Raw genomic sequence first — 16,963 nt, 5'->3', positions numbered from 1 at the left:
AAATGCAAAAATATGTTTAGGACAACCTAGAACTTACATAATCGAAATATTACTTGTTTTTAAGTAGTTTTCTCTCAAAATTAACAGAGTGCAAACCTACGTTTCCTAAGCCCATCCATTTAAGAGTTTGTCATAATTTATTAAATCTTAACACAATAAACATAATAAAAGTTGGAGTCGATATAATCCCTTGGGCTTGAGACTGAGAACACTGTCATTTGCCCAGCTAAAGTAGCAGTGGTCTGTTGGGATAAACAGGATTTTCCGCATTTCTCCTCTGTATTACTTCAGTAAACATTTAATTGAATTTTGTGGTAAAAATTTGTAAGAACACAAAGAGAAATGGATTACTTACCTTAAGGAAGCACTTGAGGTTGCTTGTGATGAGAATTAATTAACACCCTTTAGTTGTTAGCTTTATATTTTTTAATATCACATTTTATGAAAGTCACTTAAGAGTTGGAAGTTCCTAGATCTAAAGTTTTAAGTATGCCATTTTAAGAGTAGTGTTTATTGTCGTTTTTAATAAAGGAAGATTTATCATCGAACATTTACATTTATTTTTAATTTATTTACTGAAATATATACGGATTACATAGATAACATTTATACTGTTTCTATATTATTGACTTGTTTAAATATAATTTTTATTGCAATCTTATTTACATTTGTTTAATTAAACCATAAAATCAAGTGGCTTCAACGAAATCTGAAACTTAAACATTCAGCCAAGGACAAGTGAATTATATTGCATCAAATTGCGAACATTTAAAATATTGCTTAATTAAACATTGAAATTTTGTTAAAAAAGTTTGCGAACGTGTGAATATGGAACCCTTCCTTAAAAGAGCTCGATTCAGTTCTCACATTTGTGTCTCAACTGGTCAAAAGATATGAAGAATTCACTGGTCAATCTTAGATTCTACAATTTTTTCTATAAACGTTATAAAAGTAGAGATGACCAATTGAATGGGTTTTTCTGTCTTAACTAAATTTAAAGCCATCTGCACTTAGTTATTACACAAATGCGTAAAGTAAAGGAGCCTGTGGTGACATAAAGGTTGATTTAGTAGTCTAGCACATCGTATTATTAACAGAAAACACTAAATTATGGACATTTTGAACAGACCCCTTTATATGAATACTTTTTGGTGGTCATTAGAAATTTTCAATGTATGTTCCCGCGATCGGTAAAGGAAACGATTACCAAAAAGTACCAGCAAAAAGCAGTCTTGTTGTTACATTATTCTAAATCCGTAAAAAATTATTTCTACTCTCTTTGCCTTAAAATGGTGGGGTTTTTCTGACGAGATTTTGTAACAAAATATACATTTGAAATTTCTTATGACCTTTTTACATATTGACATAATTTATAGCGTGAAAACATCAACAATAACAGCAACAACATTATAGCAACAACAATGTAAACTCACAGAAAGTTATATAGCTTACATTTGATTTGATAAAATATGTCTACTATAATATCCAGTCCGTGATTACCTATTTTGTAATCTATACAACATTCAGTCAGTTTAACGTTATAACGGTCGAGTTTTGCGACTGACTATCTACAGTATGAATAAATATTTCGATCTATCCTAATTTGACGAGTGACGAACTTATCCGGCACAGACTTGGGTAATTTAAATTTTAATGTTATGTAGGTCACTGATACTATTTAACAATGCACCACAATTCATAAGAGTTCTTTTTTTCAGGCAATGATGACAGTACCAATGTACTCGGAAATTATTTGGTGTTGTTCATCTCGATTTTCTTATTTGATCACAGTACAGTTTCCATTTCAGCTATTTCTGTTTTCTGACTGAAAAACCATAAAATGTAAAGAAATCGTTCATGTTCGCTAATGACTTTCGAGAACTACTAAAATCCAAGTTCTCTCATGATGTGGCGAGCTATTACAATGAAACATTAATTATCCCAGCTCCTTGCGTTTTGTTTTGGGGACTTATTTCACAAGCAATATTTCATTTTCGGTAAATTACATTTTAATAATAGAACGAAAATCTAGTTATATCCATTTGTAGTTTTTCATCATAATTTACTGAGATTATAGTTTTCTATAGACGAGACGTTGCTGCGATTTTATAACAATGGCGTAAAATGAACTGATCTTATCCAGTTTTAATCAATTTTGTAGGTACTGATTATAATTACAGCCTTTCCAATTTCCATACATACAAGGTTTGGCCATTTAATTAAACCGAATTCATTTATCTCTTTGACACGTTTGTCAATCATCAATTACCTCAAAGTATCCATGTGCAAAGTGTTTGATCCTACTTCATTTAATTACACGTTACTACCACGGAACAAATACATTGTCCTGAAATTTTATAAGTTAGTTAAAAAGAGATTAATTGTTTTTAAATTGCATAGTTATGAGAAACGTCGTGATGGACAAACTTCCAACTAACTATCTTTAACAGTACTCAATTAATTAGTCAAACTTTGTTCACGTTTAGGCGATTTTACCGAAAGTAAAATTCTGAACCCTCCCTGTTTTGCGACTTAAACAGATTCTCCACAAAACCTTCTTATTTGAGAAAACATTGTTCGAACGCTCACAAAAACTCTTTTTACACGACCTGACTACTTTGTACGGATTTTTAAGTTGGTGACATTTTTACGAGCGATTTATTAGATTTGCTCGCAGCCACAATACTTAGTCGTTTGTGAAAGATCGGTAATAACGATAAATAAATCATAAAGTTCTTTCAATTCGAAAGTGATAATTTGTTGAAAACATGAAGTTTCTTTCATGTCTGCTGCCGTGGTAAAGTTCTTTTTATATTGGAAAAAGTTCTGCATTACTCGAAATTAATTACTGAACTTCTCTGACTAGAAATAAGATTATTTCAATAACAATTCATTTTCTTGGAGGATTCCGGTCGGACTGCTTAAGTCTCCGGAAGATTTAACTCTCGTTTGGAGGAAATGTGGATTCGTAAGAAAACAATAGGTAAGTGATCAGAGAATATTACATTTCGATCGAGTAACAATGTTTGTTCACAAATTGGATTCTGTGGTCTAGATCGGTCTTCTTCAAATTGTAACTGCAATCAACTTATATTGTTTCGCTTGGTTAAATTATCGTGAAAAGTATTCATTATTTATTTACAGAAGCAGGATCAAACTTAATATAACATTTTTAAACAAAGCGAATTTATCAATTTTTTATTACTGAAGTATTTGAAGGATGAGATATTCTTTTTTACTTTATGACAAGTTAGAGTTATGAGTTCCTAAAAAATGATGAGGAATAGCTTACCCAAATAAATCAGAGTTGCTAGTTTTTTCTGCGTTTAAGCTTCTTAATCTAGACCTCGCTTGTTCTCCGGACACAATAACACTGGAAATAATAACGCCTATTATATAAAACACACAAATACATAAAAAAAATTTCTTCCCAGTAGTTTCACACTAACAAGACATGAGAGTTTTTACTAAAAATGACGATTTATATTACGTAGCAAACATCTTTACTATCAACAGAAGTGTTGTTTAAAAGTTCCTTTCCGTTCCCGAGATTAGTTTTAGGATTTCCTGTAACGTGTAAAGTGTAAAGTGGAAACGTGAATAAATTTCGTTATGCTTTGTATAATTTCTCGTGTTTTTATTCTCATTAAATTTTAGACTTGCAGTTTTACCATTAATAAAAGTTTTCGTGAAAGATTTATTAAATTATTAAGCCGGATTTCGCAATCAAGTTTAAAATACCATTGCGATTGGGTCCACTGTGAAATTTAAGGTTGATTTGAATTAGCTGTGCAGATAACATTTAGAAAGGGGCGTGATTTACTGTTTAATTACCGAGAAAACTAGTTAAAGAAGTTTTCAAATTTATTCTTTTAGTCTTGTCTAAAATGGAAATTCTAAAATTCATAGAGTTTAATGAAAGACTAAATTACCGCACCATCAATTCAACCAGAATTTTTAAAAACTTCACATAAAAAACTTCAATTTGCCTGATACTTTGTAATTAGCTTTCGAACACAAAGGAACATAAATAACGACAGACAGTTACACTACGATTGAGTAATGTCTTGCAATTATCCTCTAACTAGCAGACGTCGGATTTAGTTTGTAGCTAAAAAGAGCAAATCGTGCCTTCACACATCTTTATAAAAACTTTCAACTTTGAAGCGCAGGCTTTTACATTTCGGATAGAATCAATATTGATGATTCGAAATCGGATAAAGAGTCTAGATTAAATTTATTTTTAATATTTTGAGAACTCTATTGGAATTACGGATCTCTTCTGTCAATATTAATTACAATTTCAATTCTGAGCTGGTGTGGACTTTAGTAGAAATCACTTAAATTTCAACCTTACACCCAACACCGAATAAAAATTGTTTTAATCAAATTTCGAAGTTTTCGGGCAGCAATTAGCCGCCTTAAACAAGTCTAACTGAAGAGCATTATTTGTGATGGTAAAAACTATTCGTTCGTAGTGAACCCCCGAGACATACATCGATTTTCTTGTAGCTGCAGAATGCTTGTGGCATATTCGAGCTTCATGTTTAGTTATAGTTGGCGAAAAAACTTTCTACTTCAAAGCAGACATTTTCTTTGGAGAGATTCCTTGCAGTAAAGTTCAAATTCTCTAAACCATTAGGGAGGCAAAGTGACACTTCTATTAAATTAAAAGTTTGTTGAGTTTGTTGTGGTTCAATTACGTTATATGTGAAAAAATTGTACGTTTGAGACATATGTTTACAGTGCAGAGAAGATAAAATGCATAAAAATACCCTCTTTTTACAACGCAGCAGACTCGAACACGCGATCTGAAGTTTAATAATAATGGTAAGTACAAGACACGTTACATCGTTTTTTGTCAGCGAGTTTCTCGGCTTTCCTAGCTTTTAGTGAAAATTGAAATTAATGCGAAAATGTGAAACATGTTTTTAAGTTTCTAGGCGCGGTTATCTGATACAGAATGCAATTTTTGGTCTGGAAGGAGAATTATGTTGTTGGAGAATGCTCAGAAAACAAACGGTAATCAAACATTCCGAGAACTTTACCAAAATTTCATTAAACTACACTTTAATTTAATTTCGAATCTAGGTCAATAGATGTCCACTCGGCTCAAGTACTTATTTTCTGTAAATTGAGCCTCTTAGCTTTAATGAACGGCACCAAATAGATAATGCCACAGTGGAGTAATGAACTTTAGTTTTGGTGCCAGATTTCAGGACAAAATCACACATTAATGCCGTCAATATTTGCTATATTTGCTCAAATGCGAGGTTGGCGCCTCCACCATTTTTGAATTAAATTGAATTGAATTTGAATTGTATATTGAGACTACATTTAGCAGAATTTGGCCAACTTTATTGTCGAAAATTTTCAGCTTCTTACTCGATTTCTATGCTCTGTATTTGAAATTTGCAATATTCTAAACTTCATTATTTAATGTCTGAACTCGAACCAATAGCTTGGAAAGGTTTTATGTAAGTTTTTGTAATTAAACAACTTTCTTCCATTAAATGTCATTTGCAACAAAATTAATCTACCAAAAATTTTGTTACGATTTGTTCAGCTAGAAGGAAGCCGTCTACATAAAAACCGTAATCTTATTTGGTTTTCCATTCAGTAGAGAAATAAAACAAATTTGAAGTGTAGCAGCTTTTACTTCTCAATACTTTGCTAGAGCTTCAAGCGAACGCAATAAAACAATCCGCTTGCAGTTATCCATTAATAGAAAAAAAAAACACTCATATTTTGTATTTTTATAATAATGGAATCAAATTTCAAGCCTGGCGTATTTATTATTTTAATCAAAAATGTATAAAACTTCATTTTACAACATCACGTTTTTCAATTCTTTTATTATGGGGGCTACATTTTAGGTTGACAAAGCAAAGAGACTGAGTAAATATTAGCTGATAGGAATTGACCTCCGCTTTCACCTAACATTAAAATGTTTGCTGCGCGGCCTCAGTATACTTACTTTGATAGATCTTTGGTAATCTCACAAAAGTGTTTTCAACGGTTTAAAAAGTCTTCACATTGTAAATTCTTAAATAGAATTCAAACACGTTTCATTTAGCGATGGAACAAATGGCGAAAGGAAATATAAAATGTAAATGGAAAAATCTATATGCGAGCTCTTGTGAAACATAAATCGCCGATTTTCATGTCAGTTTCATTGCAATTACAAATTTCAGCAGTGAGAATGTTAAAATTTTCAGCAGCCTTCTCTAACATTGATTGCAAGTTAATTCACAAAATCAACGAGTTGCCAGACGCAGCGTAAATAACGAGTGCTCAATAAATCATTCACGATCATTTCGAACGGAGAAAAAGCCATTCAAGATTGGCTGTTACGTCCCATCTAGCATAAACAAAACTAAATCCGAGTTTAGCCAAGTTTCTTACTTAAGCAAAAGGATTTTTGGTGCATCGTTTTACCCTTAAATCAGTAAGATGAAGTTTTGAAGTAGGACACAAAACTTTTTAACAAGCCAAAAAAAATCTTATCTGGAGGGTCCCCAAGCAATTTTTTAATGTCTTCACTTACAATTAATGGACGCTCTTCTATAGAGTCGAGTAAAAAATCGCCCAGAAATGTTATTGTTGTAGTTACGCAAGTTTATGGAGCACTGTTTTATAGGTTCTTTTAACGATTTTTATTGTTAGAAAACTGAGAATCAGCAAGAAAATTTATAGTTTTATAAATTAACACTTGGCAGAAATTTATATCCACAGATACAAGTACTGTAAAATCTCAGAGATAAAACTTTTATTAATGTTTTAGGCGTTGATTAATGTTTAAACGAGATTTACTCGTAATAGATTATGGCTCTAAGATTATAACTGCTATGAATATATCTGTCTGAGCTGCCAAATAAAATATTACCAAAATTTCTTTTTAAGTGGAGATGAAATGTGAAATTTCAGGTACAACTTAATATTATATTCTAGCAACGTAGAAAGTTTAGTCTTTTTAGAATTTTTATGAGAAGACTGTTTATCGATTTACAGTTTTGAGCGATATTAAGTTGCATGTATGATACAGCTTAATTTTTTTTTGGTTACGAAAATAGTTTTGCAACATTGTTTATACTTCCGCAAGTACTTAAACGGTGTGATGAGACTTCAGAAAGTGGTTGAAAAGTTTTCTTATATTTTTAATTCTTTGAATATGAGGAAAATTCTTCGTTTTCTACAGATATGAAAAAATATAAAAAATTAGAAAATTTACTTTTGGCGCATGAATCATTTCCATATTTGACGAAATTATAAGAGTCTAACAAATGTAAAAGATAAGCAATTTTGAAATCAATTTTAGAGCAAGTTCAAGTTTGCTAGTAAGCTACATGCTATGGTATTTGTTAATGTGTTTTCTATATTGTTTGAATCTTTGTATATGCTTTTAAAATAATCGTCATTTTTAGAAAATTTAACTGGGATTTTATTTTCATTTTATATGTATACATACTCATATAAATAATTACAATAGTCAACAAATTTTGAAAAACAATATATGTATGTACTGGAGAAATGAAAAGTCATTTCTTAAGGAAAGCGACATCCTGATTCCAAATCTGAAATTCGTTTTGTTCCATTAGGTCCGGATTTAGACATATTCTTAAAAAATAAAATTATGAAACTGCTTGATATTGTTTTGAAAAAAAATCCTTTCAAAACCAAATATCTTTTGTTAATTTGTTAATAATATTTTTCATGATATTTTTAAAAAAACTGCTCTTGTCCCAAAAAAACGCTGTTATTAGTGATTTTTGTATACATTTTTTTCATTTTAATGCATAATTAAATAGTATATTAAAACACCGAGTTTCATAAGGCAATTTTTTAGGCACGAATCCAAGTTTATAAAACGAGCGGCAAAGCCGCGAGTTTTATAATGGATGAGTGCCTAAATGGCCTTATGAACGAGGTTTTTATATTATTTTTCCTAATTTGTTCTTGTAGCAGAGCTATTTTCGCTATTTTCCAATTCATTTTCAGTGCTAGAATATCCATTTCGATACGGAATGTTAGAATAGCTTTGTTTCCATAGCAACTTGGGAATGTTTAAGATACAAATTAGGAAAAAAGCTTTTTGATGCCCGACAAATGTATTGCGCTATTTATTACCGTTTAGAAGTTACAGAACAATAAAAGGAAGTCAAAAAGATTTGGAATCTACGGAAAATTGTGCCTACACTGATGTATAATAACTCAAGTTTACTCTAAAAAATAAGCGAGATATCGATATCAGAAGTTTGGCATAGTTTTAGTCATGAATTTTTGCAAAAATTTGCAAATTTCGACTGTAGAAAAATCAAAGAACTATTTCTTATGTAAAAAATCGCGAGAAAGACGATGTCGTAAACCGCATCTCAATATCTGAAATAGTTTCCAAGATATCGAGCACGAATTGTTTCGAACCTTCAAAAATTTGGCCCTCTCGCGACAACCCAAAAATTCAAACGACCATAACTTAGTTATTTGTTGACGAAAATTAAAAATTCTCATGTTTTTGGATCCAGCGTGACATTCTGCGTAAAATGAGCTCAGATTTGTTGAGTTTTCTTAATAAATAAATGAGACATTGGCCAAAAACTGTTTTAAAAACGTCATTTTAGGGTGATTTTCGATCAATGTTTCCAAAATGAAAACGACGTTTAATAGCTTTGAATTATACATCAGTCGAAAGAGGAGCTCGAAATCTATCTACTGGCTAAATTTGAGATCGATCGGACGAATAGTTTACAAGCTATGGCCAAAAATTAAAAAAATGAAAAATTTTCATCGTTTGAGTCGGATTTTTTTTTCGCAAAAAATCGACTATCGAATTTTGGGCTTTTGAGAACATTTTCTAACGTAAAATAAGCCGAGAAAAAGAATGGCGGAAACCGCATCTCAATATTTCAAATAGTTTCCGAGATATTTAACTTTAAAAATTACGAAAAATGAGGAAAAATGAGAATCAACTTTTCGAAACTTTGATCGGCCATACCTCAGTTATTTGTTGTCTGATGTGAATTTAAATCCTAGATTTGGAATCTGCGTACATTGATATATGTATAAATAACTTAAGGTTCTCGAAAAAATAAGCGAGATGTCGATATCAGAATTTATATAATGGTACTAAGGGTAAACCAATTCAATGTCAATGTAAAACGCTAATGAACAAGTAGCAAAAAATGTTTTTATCGGAGTTCCCGTCAGTTTAGTGATAATCGTGATAGAGAAACGTTGGTTTTACAGTACCAAGTTGTCAAAATTTGGATGATTTTGAGTTGTTTTTTTTATTCTTTATCAGTGGTTTCTTTTAAAGTGAACCTAAAGTTACAAAAAGTGTTTTGTTTACGGGTGAAACTAAATTTACGCGTGATGACATGATGACGCGTGATGAATTGTCCAATAGAGGGCATTTGGTCATTTTTCGTAATAACTTCAGGTAACTTTTTCGTTATTTTATTTCTGATTAAAATTTCAGTTTGGTCCAATGACTTGCTGTATTCAAATTTCGATTTTTTTTGCAGAATTATTATCTACAGCGGTGTCTGATATTGTGATTAAAATCTTTGCACTTTATTCGGGTTTATTTTGATATTCTTTGGCATGTAACTTCTAAATGACTAGTTTAGATGTTCTGTCCAAAATAATATCAAAAAAATTTTAAAAACCGTTCGAAAGCTTATTTAATTATTTTTTGCAAGTTGTTACGTAAAACTGAAAAAAAATCAAAAGTAATTACGGTGTATTCTAAAAAAAAAATGTCTTTGAGTCTTGACCTGATGGAGCAAAACTGGCTTCGGACTCAGACTCAAGAGACTGTTCTACTGGTGCAGTACAAATTTAGTTGACTAGAGTTATTGTTGTCGTTTGGGAATTAATTTTTTGTGTTTAAATTTCGGCAATGTTTGATTTGTACATTTATAAACATTCTATTTTTTTCCTCTATTGTTAACGTATTTACTTTACAAACCAAACACATTTTGGCAATATTATATGTATATAAATTTGCGTTGAAAATTTGCCAGAAGCTATTAGCCGCATTCATTCCAATATACCCAAAATCCATGAAATTTAAAACGCATGCTATGTCGACATGTACATGCACATCAAACTGACTATTCTATTAGCTGTGAACAAAAAAAACAGGGATATTTCAAAACAGAATAAAATGCACGCTAACCTAACACAAATTGCACACATGTAAGTCACCGACTTACTCAGGAGATTCAGCAGAATCCAGACAGGACGAAAGACAGGTGATGTTACGTTGACGCCTACTCACACATAACGATTAACATAAGTGGGAAATGTGTAGTAAACAAGCGCTGTTTCGATTTTAGTTTACTTATCGATCGTGAATCTAATTTTACGTGAAAATCAAAAATGTGACTTGTTTTGATTTGGAAAGCGACAAAAAATACTTTGGTTGTACGAGTTAAAAAGCATCCAGAATTGAAAAATTGTGGCCAATTAAAGCTATTGCTCCAAAACAGTACCGAAAGTGCTATAAAAAGTCACAAGTGCTACATGTTATGTAGATCATGCCGTGCTTATAGTTAAAATAGCTTAAAAAAGGGAACGGAAAACAACTCACCGTTTGCAAGGAGGTGGAGGTTTGATTCCGTGAGCTTCTAGTTCCTTTTCCAGTTGTTTACACCTCATTTGGGAAATATCAAGTTCTCTTTTAACTTTCCAGAGATGCGTGTCACAAATGGGATCTCTACAACGATGATTCCTTAAAATGTCTTGCGCTTCGTAGACGGCACCTCGAAAAGTAAGACTTTTTCCCATCGACAAACTGATAAGTGCACAACATCCTCCACGATCAGTTTTAGCTAAATGTTTCCGAACATATTTAAAATACAAATGTTCAAGGAACAACAAAAGAGCGGCGAGTAATATACCCGCCATTAACAATAGGAACGCTGATAAAAACTGTTCTAAAGCTAAAGGATCCGAGCTCTTGTGCTCTTGTTTACCAGGTTTACAAACACCGGTCATCCAGTAGCGACGGAGACGTTCCAAGTCACCGTTTTCTCGAAAATCAAGGAGTCTTTTATTAAACATTTTCAAGTATTTTGAGTTTCTTGGAAAAGCGAGTCCGTAACCCGTCATAGCGTACCATGATCCAACTGTGAGTAGTCTGCAGTCTTCGTCCTGAGAGGTTAAGTAGTCGAGAACTGTTCCATCGTAGATGAAGGCGTCCATTTCTGCACTTAGCACCGAGTCAACTCCGTCGCGAACTGTAGTTTTGTTGAATTGTTTCATGTATGCGTGCATTTCCGTAAAGTATTTTGCTATTGTAGAGTCGGTGTGTGACCATGGTATTGTCCCAAATTTGATAAGAGGCTTTTGTGATAAGGGTCGCGACAGGCGCTGATCATCAAGACCTGAAAAAATGGAAAAGGAGAATCAATGATGAAACTCCGCTATTTTTGATGAGATGGTGAGTTTAAATGCAAAATAAATCCGTCTTTCAATTAACGGTTGGATAATTACAGAGCTGCTGAACTCGCAGGGGAAAATAATGATCAATTTATAACCGCTTATTCACAAATCATAGACCGGAATTAAAAATTGGCGATAAATAGGTATTCCCTGAATGCAAATAACCCTTTGCCCGTTTCAGCTATTTCAATAGGAATTTTTATTTGATTCAGGAATTCAAACAGTTTTTGGCAGTGTAATGAATTTGGTTTTGTTGGAATTTTTTGCTCATTGCTAGTTATATTTAAACTCGGTGGTAATTTATACCGACAAAAAAAGAGAATTTTAGATTTCAAAGTTTTATTAGCTGATGTTCAGGGATATGTTTAATTTTTAAACGAATGGTCATAAAGAGGACGCTCTGGAGATCCTCATGGAGCAAATAAAAAGCAACTGCCAGTTTTTATAACTTCAAGAACACAAGGACAGACTTTTCAAAGTTAAATTTATAATGTAATTCCAAAGACAATCAATAAAACAAAAAATGTGTAAGTTTAAGTACGAATTTTTTAGACATTCACCAGTATTGGCGCATCTACCAATTTTAAACATCATTAAAATTGATACCTTTATTTAACTAGAATTAATAGCTAATTTATTTATTTTTCATTATAAATGTGTTAAAAATATCTCAGTTGTCATTTTGGATTTTATGCAAATTGTTTGAAAAAAAAAATGCTTTTTATCAAGTTACAGTAGTTACCAAATTCATAACGTTAAAGTAGAAACTTTACACCAAACTGTCAACAATTATCATCTATTTTAATGATTACACTTCTTAAGCGTCGCGACGCCAAACTAAGGGCGACAAAAAACTATAAGCATATCAAATTTGCAAAATTTTATTTTTGAAATTAAAGTCGATTTTGGAGGTAGCCATAAATATTTTCGGTCATTGTTCAATATTATTTAGCATTTATTAAAAATTAATTTATTCGGTGCGATAAAAGACGTAACGTATATTGTACTCCAAAACCGTTATTTGAAGCGTTAAACTAAAGAAATTAATTAAAACTATTTTTGGTAGACAATGAAACAAGAAAAGTGCGCGTAGAATTTTTGCATATTTTGCTTGTACAGACTGTACAAATATTTTATTGTTTAACAAGTCTTTAAAACTAAAACTGTAATATCTTTTGTCTGGACCAAAGTTAGAATACTTTAAAGTTCGACAGAAGAAGAAGACGTGACGTGCTTAAGTTTCAAACATCCGCAAATAAATGCGTCGCTTCGGCTAAATTAATTTATGAAATTTCCATAAATTAAAAGTACGTTTTCAAAAGAGAGTACTGTGAGGTCTTTTGTACATTCGAAGTGGGTACATACGACAGTAATTAGGAACAATCTCTGAAATATTAAAGAAGTTTCTAACCTGAAAATTCAAAAAATTCTTCTCTGGTGATCATAAAGGCTGCTAAATTGGCAGTGTATATGGCAAGGAAGACTACGGCGAACATAGCCCAAACATTGGTCATAAACCGAGCAGTAAATCCTCTTGGCGAATCAACGTGAACAGCTGCTTGAAAAAGAACAGCCCAAACCAACCAGTACGTCCGGAATAACGAAAAACGATGTGACGCTGATGGCGCTGCCTAAAAGCCGCAAACACGATAACGTTAAAATAATGAATAAAACACACATTTTATTTCAACAAAATTACCACGCTGACCAATAAGGGCGTTACAATCACCTGATTTAATGCCAATCTCATGTTGAATCCACTTGGGGATAACCATTCGAATAAAAAAATTGTGAATGTTGCTGCTTGAATCGCTACCACACCAACAAGCATCCAAGAGGCTGTGTCGAAAGGTTCTAAGAAAGCTGTTGGTGAGATTATCCCTGTTCTTTTAGCGACTACAATAGCGATTCCTGTTTCCATATATGGCACGCTGAAGTCGACCTGAGGGAGAAAAATGTGAATGAATTGTGACTGTTTTTAGATTCAATTTTGGTCGCGTTAAAATATTTTTGAACAATACAAATTTCATTTGCATATACTGACAACACCTGTTGATATAGTGGACCGATGTGTCTTTAGACAAATATTGAATTCCAGTCCAATGTGTTCCTCAAATGCCATTTGAAAATCTATTAATTTGTAAATGCGATGGTGCATTCACTACTGTTTGTATAATCCAAAATAGTGACTTTTTCTTTTAGACAATTTTTGAGTTGGCAAATAAACAATAAATATTGAGCAAAATTAAAACAAAATCATACGCATTAATTATAACTGGATATTTCATTACATGCGCTTCCAAATTAATGAACGAAATAATTTGCGTGAAGAATTTGGTACAAAATATCATGATGTAAAATTTCAACGTATCTATTGTATTAATAACTGGTGCAATAAAAATTGTTATTAATTTATGGAATAAATTTCTCAAGATGTAAAACCTTAAGGCAGGTATAATCTCGTTCAATGTTGAGCTTCATTATAAAATAAACTTTCCGCTGAGAACGAGGCTTTACATTCAATCTCTTTTGCATTTCAAAACGCAGAGGAGAGCAGGAAACCGTAAAAGGTGCAAAATTTTGTCATTCCCCCGTATTGTCGAAAAATATTGAAAATCACAACTAATCATTTAATCTTCCCAACAAAGAATTTTTTTAATTAACACCGACGTTTTATTAAGAGATTTCTCGCGGAATTTAAAGTAATTACTCAAAGCGCGTAGTTAGAATATGCAAAAATGCTTATAAATATTTGGCAGTAAACAGAAGAGCTAGTAATTAGCGACCTAATACCTATGGTCTTCCACAATAAATTTAAAACCCAACTGAACATTTGAATTGCAAATTAGACCTTTTTACACAGCACCGGAAGCTGAAAAAATTCTCGTTTTAAATTTATAGGATCTGTAAGAAATTTTATTGCACGTTACTTGCGAAATCTTCTTTAGGCCATATATTTGGCTGTAATTTAAACGTATGAGGGAGTTTTCAAATTGGAGTTACTTGTAATTCATTTACACTAGAATATTTACGAGGAAATAAAATTGTAATCGAAGTCAGCTTTACAAGAAAATGTCTAATGCTTGAAGGTAATTGTTGAAAATGAGAAGGCAAATAAATTTCAATTACAGGAGTGTTATTAGAAATGACTTTTTCTTATATCCTGGAAAGAAAATTTCATCAGTGGTGCTTGCAGCAGCACAAGAGTTCAGAGCGTTGACACTTTTTCTCAATTTGAACGACAATAAATTTGATTCAACGTCCGCGGTGTAATCAATCTGAAGTTCTTACCTCGACGTCTCCTTTTGGCTTACAAGTTCTTTAGTTTGAACTGTATTTCGTTTGATAATTCAAAGCAATTTGCAATATTTTTGTGTAGCATAGTTTCCTCGATTTGGTCTAAAGAGCTATCTTATCCCAAGAGTCATTTTTAGTTTAAGAATAATTCAGCAAAGCAATTAGAATTTTAAATTTCCCTCCTTGGAGTTCCAGGGTAATAATTTAAAAGTTGTGACCTATCGGCGAAAACTTTAGTTATTTTTAATTCAAACTTGAAAAACCCAAGGCGCGTTTACAAATGTATACTTTCAAAGCAAGTTTTTCGTTGATATTGTATAAGTGATAATCGAAATAAATATATTTTTACTACAATTCAGGAGAGAGCAAAAATAAAATAAAAAAGTTATAATTGAAAAATTGCTCTTGTTGCTGACAAAGTTATAATAAAATTGTAATGGAATGAATCTATATAAAGTTATTTTATCTCAGAATTTTCTGTTTGTATTGTAAATTTAATCATATAAATAGTTGTTGGGAAAAGGCATTAAAACTGTAAACACTTGCAGGAGCTAGCAACTTTTGGTTCTAATGTAATAAATTATTTAATCAATGTTCTTTTGCATTAAACATTACATAAGTAGTTAAAAGGAAATCACTAATTTAAAGCTTATTCGTGCTGGAACCTGTTAAAATGTATGCAACACACATTAAATATTTAGTCTCAGCACTTTTGTTGCGATGGTTGGGATGTTTAGAAGTGCATCAAGAACATTAAATATTAGCTTGATTACGTAGTTTCAGGGCTTATTTCCGTGGTAATGAAAATAGTACTTTGCAAATGAGCATTCAATTTGTAAACAAAATATCATTCTCTACTAGCACTATTACCATAATGAGATTATTGTTTTTGCCCCAGATCAGAAGTGATGGGAACAGGGAAAACAAATTTGTGATGAGCTTCACTAATATGCTTTCGTAAGTTCGTTTAAAACGTTTCATATTTTCCAAACAAGCGGGGACGATAATTCAATAGAGAAACTACGGAGCTAACAGGGGAGACTTTTTGGTCTATAATTGGTTTTGAAGGAAAATTCTTATCTCAGAAGAAAAGAAAATAAAACTGCTTTGTTGTGTAAAATTCTTATTGTTGAAATGCTAAGCGATCTGTCAAAATGATTGAAGTACACACTTTTAAAAATGTGAATTTGTATTATTACTGTTAACCTTACTCTAAATTGACGTTACTGGGTAATTTTTCAAATAAATTTAACGCCCCATACAGCTCCAACCACAACGAATCGATGCCGTAAAATTTAAACTTTACGATCCACTGACAGTTTAAGACTAATGATTGTAATGACTCGATTGCTCGTATATAAAGTATTTCACGTGAACAAAAAAACTCACCACTGCTTCTCGTTCAGCGTTGATCATAAGAGACGTCAAAACCATATCCGTTTTTCTATTAACGAGGTCCGCTATTAAACCGTTCCATTTTCCTGTATCATTCGTTCCCCACCTTCCATCTTCAACGCGAACTAGCTCGTACGTGAAACCCAATTCTTCCGAAAATTTCTGAAGAAGATCGATGCAGAAACCTGAACAACATTGGTAGAAACTGCCGTTGCGGTGAGCCAACGTCGTGTCCACTCTGGAAAAACAAATTGGTATCACTGGTTCACATAAATATGTAGTGACATCTTACTCGGTGATATCAGCGTCACTCGCAATCCTGCACAAAACTCCCCTATCCATTGTACATTTTCCTGTAACTGGATCAGGAGGCGCCAAGCTGATATAAGGCGGTTCTTCCAGAAAAGTTATTTTTAGGTGAAACTTCTCAGGGACCCCTTGTGGCGGTGTGTGACTGTTTCCAGGCCATACGATATCTTTGATGTCCAGACCTTCTTTTTGCCAAGACTTCCACACTCCGATCTGAAATGAGTATCAAGTCGGGAGGTAACGGAGTGTACCCAATCGTATAATGGAAGCAGAAAATAAAATGCCAATCAAATACAACAGACAAATGTATTGTATTGTTACTGACATTGAGAGGTTGCTTACTGGACGAGGGGTGCGGTTTATACGACGGCGATAATTTTAATTGATTTGTGGATCGTAAAATGTCAACTGGAAATTTAAACTAACGAGTTTTGTTGGGAATTCAAAAAATTGTAACGAGATATGCAGTTAAAATACCTCTCTGAATGTTTCACGCTGTTGTTTATTGACATATTTT

General features: G+C 32.4%; 1 protein-coding gene across 3 annotated transcripts in view; it reads right to left on the bottom strand.

Moving 5' to 3' along the window:
• Positions 1-536: 536 nt before the first annotated feature.
• The window catches only part of Nmdar2 (glutamate ionotropic receptor NMDA type subunit 2), a 41,508-nt gene continuing 25,081 nt past the window's right edge, over positions 537-16,963 (bottom strand). For 2 of the 3 annotated variants that reach the window (XM_088029858.1, XM_088029860.1), the window contains exons 5-12: positions 16,430-16,659; positions 16,132-16,375; positions 13,175-13,387; positions 12,857-13,076; positions 10,592-11,387; positions 10,215-10,271; positions 3,293-3,373; positions 537-1,825 (exon numbers count right to left, since the gene is read on the bottom strand). In XM_088029858.1, coding sequence (XP_087885984.1) covers positions 1,786-1,825; positions 3,293-3,373; positions 10,215-10,271; positions 10,592-11,387; positions 12,857-13,076; positions 13,175-13,387; positions 16,132-16,375; positions 16,430-16,659 — 1,881 coding nt within the window. In that variant the 3' untranslated portion in view covers positions 537-1,785. The remainder of the gene's footprint in view (positions 1,826-3,292; positions 3,374-10,214; positions 10,272-10,591; positions 11,388-12,856; positions 13,077-13,174; positions 13,388-16,131; positions 16,376-16,429; positions 16,660-16,963) is intronic. The other variant, XM_088029859.1, reaches the window with a different exon arrangement.

Source organism: Gnatocerus cornutus, chromosome 2 (assembly GCF_029298725.1).
Source record: "Gnatocerus cornutus isolate USDA-ARS CGAHR chromosome 2, icGnaCorn1.1, whole genome shotgun sequence".
NCBI classification, from domain to species: domain Eukaryota; kingdom Metazoa; phylum Arthropoda; class Insecta; order Coleoptera; family Tenebrionidae; genus Gnatocerus; species Gnatocerus cornutus.
This window is presented reverse-complemented; position numbering and strand designations above follow the sequence as displayed.